The following is a 9,497-nucleotide window of genomic DNA, read 5'->3' on the forward strand; positions in this document are numbered from 1 at the left end:
AACGTGGAAAATATGTGGCAATCACACATTGCGCAACTTTAAAATCATATTTTACTCGGATAAAATGCATTCTGAGCAATGCGTTAGAATGTTAGAACATAACTGCCAGATAAAATGTATTGGTTTCTTATATCAGCATTCGAAGATAGAAGCATAAAATGAAAGAATTTATAATGCAGAAGGAGGCCATTCGGCCCATCGAGTCTGCACTGACTAGCGACAATGCATGTGCCTAAATTTATAAAAGAAAAGTGATAAAGTTAGAGACACATGTAGAACATAGAGCAGTACAGCACAGAACAGGCCCTTCGGCCCTCGATGTTGTGCCGAGCAATGATCACCCTACTCAACCCCACGTATCCACCCTACACCCGTAACCCAACAACCCCCCCCCCCCCAACCTTACTTTTAAGGACACTACGGGCAATTTAGCATGGCCAATCGACCTAACCTGCACATCTTTGGACTGTGGGAGGAAACCGGAGCACCCGGAGGAAACCCACGCACACACGGGGAGGACGTGCAGACTCCGCACAGACAGCGACCCAGCCGGGAACCGAACCTGGGACCTTGGAGCTGTGAAGCATTTAGGCTAACCACCATGCTACCGTGCTACCGTGCTATGGTAAAGGAACATCTGTAAGTATGGCTGAATTTAATCTCCATATAAGAACATCAAAGAACAATACAGCTCAGGAACAGGCACTTCGGCCCTCCAAGCCTGTAGTTGTCATGAAACCACCCTTGGACAAAACCCTCAACACTTCCCACTGCCGTATTGCTCGATACCCATCCTGTTCATGTATTTATTGACCATGATGTGGAGATGCCGGCGTTGGACTGGAGTGAGCACAGTAAGAAGTCTTACAGCAATAGGTTAAAGTCCAACAGGTTTGTTTCAAACACAAGCTTTTGGAGCGTAGCTCCTTCCTCAGGTGAATGGAGAGGTATGTTCCAGAAACATTTATATAGACAAAGTTTGAGATGCTGGACAATGCTTGGAATGCGAGCATTTGCAGGTAATCAAATCATTGCAGATCCAGGGAGAGGGATAATCACAGGTTAAAGAGGTGTGAATTGTCTCAGGCCAGAGCAGTTGGTAGGATTTTCAAGTCCAGGCCAGATGGTGGGCGGTGGATGTAATGTGACATGAATCCAAGATCCCGGTTAAGGCCGAACTTAGCTATAAGTTTTTGCTCGTCAATTCTGCATTGTCGTGTGTCCTGAAGACTGCCTTGGAGAACGCTTCCCCAGAGATCAGAGGCTGAATGCCCTTGGCTGCTGAAGTGTTCCCCGAGTCAAAGGGAACATTCCTGCCTGGTGATTGTCGCACAATGCCCGTTCATTCGTTGTCGCAGTGTCTGCATGGTCTCGCCAATGTACCATGCTTCGGGACATCCTTTCCTGCAGCGTAAGAGGTAGACGACATTGGTCGAGTCATACGAGTATGTGCCACGTACCTGGTGTGTAGTGTTACCACGTTTAATGGTGGTATCCAAGTCGATGATCTGGCATGTCTTGCAGAGAGTGCCCTGGCAGGGTTGTGTGGTGTCGTGGTCGCTGTTCTGAAGGCTGTGTAATTTGCTGCAAACAATGGTTTGTTTGAGGTTGCACGGTTGTTTGAAGGCCATTAGTGGGGGTGTGGGGATGACCTTGGCAAGATGTTCATCTTCATTGATGATGTGTTGAAGGCTGCGGAGAAGATGTCGTAGTTTCACCGCCCCAGGAAAGTACTGGACGACGAAGGGTACTCTGTCAGTGGTGTCCCGTGTTTGTCTTCTGTGGAGGTCAGTGCGGTTTTTTGCTGTGGTGCATTGGAACTGTCGATCGATGAGTTGAGCTCCATATCCCATTCGTACGAGAGCATCTTTCAGCATCTGTAGGTGTCTGTTACGCTCCTCCTCGTCTGAGCAGATCCTGTGTATATGGAGGGCTTGTCCATAGGGGATGGCTTCTTTAATGTGTTTCGGGTGAAAGCTGGAGAAGTGGAGCATCGTGAGGTTGTCTGAGGGCTTGCGGTAAAGCGAAGTGCTAAGGTGACCGTCCTTGATGGAGATGAGTGCGTCTAAGAATGCAACAGAATTTGGAGAATAGTCCATGGTGAGTCTGATGGTGGGATGGAATTTATTGACCTCATCGTGTAGTCGTTTCAGTGATTCTTCGCTGTGGGTCATCGTGCGACTCGACCAATGTAGTCTACCTCTTACGCTGCAGGAAAGGATGTCCCGAAGCGTGGTACATTGGCGAGACCATGCAGACACTGCGACAACGAATGAACAGGCATCGTGCGACAATCACCAGGCAGGAATGTTCCCTTCCATTCGGGGAACAGTTCAGCAGTCAAGGGCATTTAGCCTCTTATCTCCGGGTAAGCATTCTCCAAGGTGGTCTTCAGGACACGTGACAATGCAGAATTGCCGAGCAAAGACTTATAGCTAAGTTCGGCACGCATGAGTGTGGCCTCAACCGGGATCATGGATTCATGTCGCATTACATCCACCCCCCACCATCTGGCCTGGACTTGCAAAATACTGCCAACTGTTCTGGATTGAGACAATTCACGCCTCTTTAACCTGTTATTATCCCTCTCCTTGGATCTGTAATGATTTGATTACCTGCAAATGCTCGCATTCCAAGCATTGTCCAGCATCTCTGACTTTGTCTATATAAATGTTTCTGGAACATACCTCTCCATTCACCTGAGGAAGGAGCTACGCTCCTAATGCTCGTGTTTGAAACAAACCTGTTGGACTTTAACCTGGTGTTGTAAGACTTCTTACTGTATTTGTTGAGATGCCTTTTGAACAGTGTTAATGTATCTTCTTCCACAACCTCCCCTGGCAACACGTTCCAGGCACTCTTCGCCCCATAGGGACATTGGGAAAATCAAACTAGCCCCAATACCATTGAGGAGAAATTCCCCGAATGTATGCGGGATGGATTTCTGGACTAATATGTTGAGCAACCAAGTAGAGAGCAAGTAATCCTAGACTAGGAACCACTGTGTAATTCGAACGGAATCACTGGCAATCTAGTTGTGAGACCTCCTGGACATGATAGAATTTTTCATCAAGATGGAGAGTAAAGTCTTTGATTCTGAGACTCGGGCCCTGTATCTTAGTAAAGGAAACTACAATGGTTTGAGGCGTAAGTTGGCCATGATAGATTGGAAAATTAGTTAAAGGAATGACGGTGGATAGCCAATGGAAAATCTTCAAGGAGCGGAAAAATTGTTTATCCATCTCTGGCACAAAACTAAAATTAGAGACAGTATTCGATCCAAGGAAGAAACAGACAAATCGGCCAAGGAAGCAGGTCTGAGAAATAAGGGCAGTTTAGAATTCAGCAAAGAAGGACCAAGGGATTGATTGGGGGGGGGGGGGGGGTAGAGTACGAGAGTAAACATGCAAGGACCTTACAAAATGACTCCAAACGTACCTACAGAGGTACGTGAAGATGAAAAGATTGGTGCAGACAAATGGAGATCCCTTCCAGTCAGAAACCTGGGAATGTATAATAGGGCAAAGAAATACCTGAGCAACGAAACACACATTTTGGTTCTGCCTTCACAAGTGAGAAACACAGATCTAATGCCAGAAATATAAAGGGAACGCAGGTTTTAGTGAGAGGGAGAAACTGAAGGAGATCAGTATTCGTGGAGATATTGTTGGGAAAATTCATGGGACTGAAAGCTGATAAATCCCCAGCAACTGATAATCTACATCCTAGAGCATATAATAATAAGCTTTATTATTGTCACAAATAGGCTTCCATTAACACTGCAATGAAGTAACTGTGAAAATCCCCTAGCCACCACACTCTGGCACCTCTTCGGGTGCACTGAGGGAGAATACAGAATGTCCAATTCACTGAACAGCACGAATTTCAGGACTTGTCGGAAACTGGAGCACCCAGAGGATACTCACACAGACATGGGGTGAGCGTGCAGACTCTGCCCAGACAGTGACCCAAGCCGGGAATCGAACCTGGGACCCTGGCACTGTGAAGCAATCATGCTAACCACTGTGCTACCCTGCCGCCCCAAGAGATGTGGCTCTAGAAATAGTGGATGCATTGGTGTCCATCTTCCAGCATTCTATAGACTGGAACAGTTCCTGCAGATTGGAGGGTAGCTAACGTAACTCAACTACCTAAAATGGGAGCTAGAGAAAACAAAAAACAGGAAATTATAGACCAGTAAGCCTGACGACAGTAGTGGGAACATTCTGGAATCCATTATCAATGTTTAAAGCAGAAAACCTGGAAAATAATGGCAGGATCGACAGAGCCAGCATGGATTATGAAGGGAAAATCATGCCTGACAAATCTACTGGAATTATTCGAAGATGTAACCAGTAGAGCTCACGAGGGGGATCCAGTGAATATTTGGACTTACAAAAGGCTTTTGATAAAGCCTCGCATTCTAAATTAGTTGCAAAGTTAAAGTGCATGAAAGTATGGATAGTGTATTGAGATGGGCATACAATTGGTTGGCAGACAGTAAATAATGAACAGAAATGAACGGATGTTTCTTGTATTGGCAGGCAGTGACTAGTGTGGTGCCGCAGGGATCGGTGCTAGGACCCCAGCTATTCACAAAAAATATTAACGATTTAGATAAGGAAACAAAACGTAATATCTCCAAATTTGCAGATGAAGCCAAGTTGAGTGGGAGGTTGAGCTATGAGGAGGATGCAGAAATCCTTCAGTGTGATTTGGACAAGTTGGGCGAGTGGGCAAATGAATTGCAGATGCAATATAGTTTGGAGAAGTGCGACGTTATCCACTTTGGTAGCAAAAACGAGAAGGCAGACTATTATCTGAATGACCATGACGTAGTAGAGAGAAATGTGCAACGAGACCTGGGTGTCCTCGTACACCAGTCACTGAAGGTAAGCATGCAGGTACAGCAGGCAGTAAAGAAGGCAAATAGTATGTTGGTCTTGATAGCGAAAGGATTCGATTACAGGAGCAGAAATGTCTTGCTGCAATTATACAGGTCCTTGGTGAGACCACACCTGGAATATTGTTTGCAGTTTTGATCACCTTATCGGAGAAAGGATGTTCTTGCTCTTGAGGGAGTGCACATAACGTTTACCAGACTGATTCCTGGGATGGGGGAATTCTGTATGAGCAGATATTGAATCGGTTAGGACTGTATTCACTATAGTTCTGAAAATGAGTGAGGATCTCATAGAAAGCCCTACAATTCTAATAGGACTATTCAAGGTAGATGCAGGAAGGATGCTCCCCATGGTTGTTGTGTCCAGAACCAGGGGTCAAAATCTGAGGATACGCAGCAGACAATTTAGGACAGAGATGAGAATGAATCTATTCACCCAGAGAGTTATCGACTTGTGTTACCACAGGATGTAGTTGAGGTTAACACATTGGATGAGTTCAGCAAGCAGTTTTATATAGCACTTAGGGTGAAGAAGATCAAAGGGTTGGGGGGAAGGTGGGATTACGCTATTGAGTTGGATGATCAGCCATGATCAGAATGAATGGCGGAGCGGGCTCAGGGGGCCGAATGAACTCATTCTGCTTCGATTTTCTGTTATATTTCTATGAGATTCGCTGCAGCTATGAACTAGTTATACATGGAGTATACAAAATTCAATTTCAGACTTGACATCTCTTGCCGATGTCTGTTTCCATAACCATCCTTTCAATTGTTCAGAATTTGACTGTTTTGAAAATAAAATAAAATGCTGTGATCAAAAATAAATAAACGGAGGTTGAAATCATTGCTCAATTTTTGCATTTGGATAGGACATACTGATCGCATTTCAAAGTTCTGTAAGAAAGCAGTTGGAAAGGTCAACATACAGGCTGTTTAGCACAGGGCTACATCGCTGGCGTTGAAAGCAGATCAGTATCACGGTTCGATTCCCGCAACAGCCTCGCTGAACAGAATCTGGAATGTGGCGACTAGGGGCTTTTCACAGTAACTTCATTTGAAGCCTACTTGTGACAATAAGCGATTTTCATTTCATTTCACATAGGTTGAAAGTAATTAACAGAGGGCTGTCATTAATACAATACAGAAAAGGACCATTTTCCTTCGCAAAATATCATCTTGTGACAAGTGGAAAAATTTTTATGATGCTGCGTGACAGATATTGAAATTATTTTGTCGCAGATTACATGCAAATGAAGTGAATGGAAAGATTTGATATTATAATATAATTGCTTTTGAATGGAGCAAAGATGACGTTTAAAAATAAATATTGCCGGCGTGTGTGAATTATGGTTGTACACTGTTAAAACGTTCATCCTGATTGAAGTCCCTCAAAATCAGAAGCTGTGCAGCTTTAAGAAAAAGTGGTGTAATGAGAGGGAGGGACTCGCTGTGTCGCTGCGGATCAATGAGGATCTCAGATACAAAAGGAGATCTATTGCTCCTCCCACGGCACAGAACCAGAAGAGGAACAGAAAGACAATCGTTGCCCGCGTTCATTTTGTAGAAAGGTCTCTGTCAATTCGCTCGGCATCTGATAAAGAAGAAATTTTGTAGATTATGCGATCGGGCAGCGCTTGACCTGGATAGACAAACGGTTTATTTTTGCGCGTCTCCAAGTATAAACGGCAATGGCAGATCCACGGATAACCAACGGCTTAAAATTCAGACCATTTGATATTATTTTCCTTGTTTTTGTATCGGATCTGGCTTTCGCAAAGATTCACTATTCGATTCGCGAAGAAATGGAGCCTGGCGCATTTGTTGGGAATGTCGCCGAAGATTTGGGATTGGACATTCGGAGGCTGTCAGCTCGAAAATTCCGACTGGTTCCAGCTGATAAAAGGCAATGTTTGGAGGTGAATTTAGAAAGCGGCATTTTATTTGTGAACAAGAGGAAAGATAGGGAACAGCTGTGTGGGCAGATGCCAGCTTGTCTTCTTTCTTTCGAGATTTTCGTGGAAGAACCTTTGGAGATGTACCGCGGTGAAGTGGAGATTCTTGATATAAATGATAATTCACCCAGTTTCCCGGAGAGTGTTATTCTCTTACAAATGGCAGAATCCATGGCGCCAGGCTCTCGATTTCCGCTAGAGAGCGCTCTCGATGCAGACGTGGGGACAAATGCAGTCTCTGTGTATAATATCAGCCCGAATGAGCACTTCGGTCTAAAAGTGGAGACTGCAGAAGACGGTACTAAACTTGTACTGTTGGTGTTGGAGAAACCGTTGGATCGCGAACGGCAGTCATCCTTTCAGCTGATGCTGACGGCAACTGACGGAGGGAATCCTCCCAGATCTGGGACCGCTCGGATTCTCATCACTGTGCTGGATATCAACGACAATGCACCTCGTTTCGATAGTAACGTTTACAAGGTCAGCCTGATAGAAAACTCTCCAAGAGGTACCTTGGTGGTTTTAGTCCATGCCACTGATCCAGACGAAGGTTCGAATGCGGAGGTAACTTATTCTTTCAGTAACCGTGTTTCACAGAAAATACAGGAACTGTTTAGTTTGGATCCTCGCACAGGAGAGATTCGTGTTCAGGGCACAATTGATTATGAGGAAGGTGACAATTATTCACTTGATATTCAAGCTGTGGACAATGGTTCACCGGCAATTGGAGGACATTCTAAAGTTCTGGTTAAGGTAAATGATGTCAATGACAACGCCCCTGAGATATTACTAAAGTCAATTGCTAGCAGGGTCCCAGAAGATGCTGCTCCCGGGACTGTGACAGCTCTGATCAATGTAATCGATCGAGATTCTGGAAAAAACGGACAGGTGCGCTGCGACATCCCTAAGAACGTTCCCTTTAAACTTCAAAAAACTTCGAGTGGTCATTACAAATTGATAACCAGTGATATGTTGGACAGTGAAACCACCCCTCTGTACAGCATAGCTATTTTAGCCAGGGACTCCGGGTCTCCTCCACTATCAACAAATAAAACCATTCAGATAACGGTGTCTGATATAAACGATAACGCCCCAAGGTTTGCTCGACCGATGGACACGGTGTATGTGATGGAGAACAACGCTCCCGGTACTTCTATTTTCGCAGTGACTGCTTCCGATCCTGACCAGGATCAGAATTCCTACGTCACTTACTCTTTCATAGACAACCTGATTCAAAATTTACCATTGACAAATTACCTCAATCTTAATTCGATGAACGGGACCATTTACGCGCTCCGCTCATTTGACTACGAGCGTGTTAAAAACTTCCAGATTCAAGTCCAAGCCCGAGACTCTGGCGTTCCCCCTCTGAGCAGCAGCGCAACATTAAATGTGATTATCCTGGATCAGAATGACAACGCTCCAATAATTGCGTCACCTTCAGCACAGAGCGGATCAGCAGGAGTGGAGGTTGTGCCTCAGTCAGCGGGCCAGGGGTACTTGGTCACCAAGATAATCGCAACTGATGCTGATTCCGGTCAGAACGCACGGCTCCTCTATCAGGTGCTGAAAGCCACTGATCCCAGTCTGTTCATCGTGGGGCTTAACTCTGGAGAAATCAGAATAGCCCGAGGAATTTTGGAGCAGGATTCTACCACCCAGAGGCTTGTGATCTTGGTGAAGGATAATGGACAGCCGAGTCTCTCCAGCACGGCTACAATCCACTTTTCAATCTTGGGCAATGTTACTGAAATCTTCTCCGAAAGTAGTAACTTAGTGAGAAATCCTGAACATGTCTCTGATATAAATCTCTATTTAATTGTCATTTTTGGTTCAACTTCCTTTATATTTCTTATAACCATAATATTGCTGATTGGCATCAAGTGTAAACAGGATAGAAATTCACCTGAAGTTTACAACTCCCCAAGTTGTTGCGATGGACTGGACGATTCTAACAATGCCTTTGATCCGAGACCTACACTGAAAGAATCTTTAAATTATACTGGGGCTGGAGAAATTATTCGCATCCCTGACACGCATCATTATTCAGTTTGTCTCTCTCCCGAATCGGCTAAGAGCGATTTTCTGTTTTTGAAACCCTACACACCATCCATGTCTCAGGACCGATGTTAAATTGTAAAGAACTGACAACATTGAGGCAGGGTGAAATTAATGGCCTTCTCTGTTAAATCAGTCTCTGCCGGTTGAATTACTGAAACTATTTACCTTATGATGATCGCTATTATAGAATGAAAGGATCGTTCTTGTCCTGCAACTGTCAAGTGTTGTTCATCAAAAAATATGGTGAAAAATAAAAGGCTCCATGAAAATACAGCAACGCGCGTGTGAACCCTGCCTCTGTTAACTGGGAAGGGATGTCGGCAGGCGAGTTATTCCACGAGCTACCCAATTAAGTTTGTTGTTCAGGGCCTCTCCAAAATTGGTCTAATTGATACCTGAATGTATTCAGATATTTTCTCTTCACCGTTTGCGGTTGAAATTCCAACATAAGCGATTGGAAGGACCTTATCCCTTCATAACATCGAAAAAAGTAATGGGTGAGCTTTACATTTCATAGCTTGCTGAATGGATTCTTATGGTGACTTCCACATAGATACTCTGCTGAAGTTATTTCACAATGG

General features: G+C 44.6%; 1 protein-coding gene across 1 annotated transcript; it reads left to right on the forward strand.

The window, feature by feature from the left end:
- The first annotated feature begins 6,427 nt into the window (after window positions 1–6,427).
- LOC119965476 (protocadherin-10-like) lies at window positions 6,428–9,189 on the forward strand. Its single transcript, XM_038796295.1, has one exon. The coding sequence runs from the start codon at window positions 6,592–6,594 to the stop codon at window positions 8,986–8,988; it is 2,397 nt and encodes a 798-aa protein (XP_038652223.1). The 5' UTR covers window positions 6,428–6,591; the 3' UTR covers window positions 8,989–9,189.
- Window positions 9,190–9,497: the final 308 nt, after the last annotated feature.

Source organism: Scyliorhinus canicula, chromosome 4, assembly GCF_902713615.1.
Source record: "Scyliorhinus canicula chromosome 4, sScyCan1.1, whole genome shotgun sequence".
In the NCBI taxonomy this organism is placed as follows: Eukaryota; Metazoa; Chordata; class Chondrichthyes; order Carcharhiniformes; family Scyliorhinidae; genus Scyliorhinus; species Scyliorhinus canicula.

Coding starts and splice junctions, on each gene's coding strand:
- LOC119965476 (XM_038796295.1), top strand. CDS start 6,592: ATGGCAGATCCACGGATAACCAACGGCTTAAAATTCAGACCATTTGAT.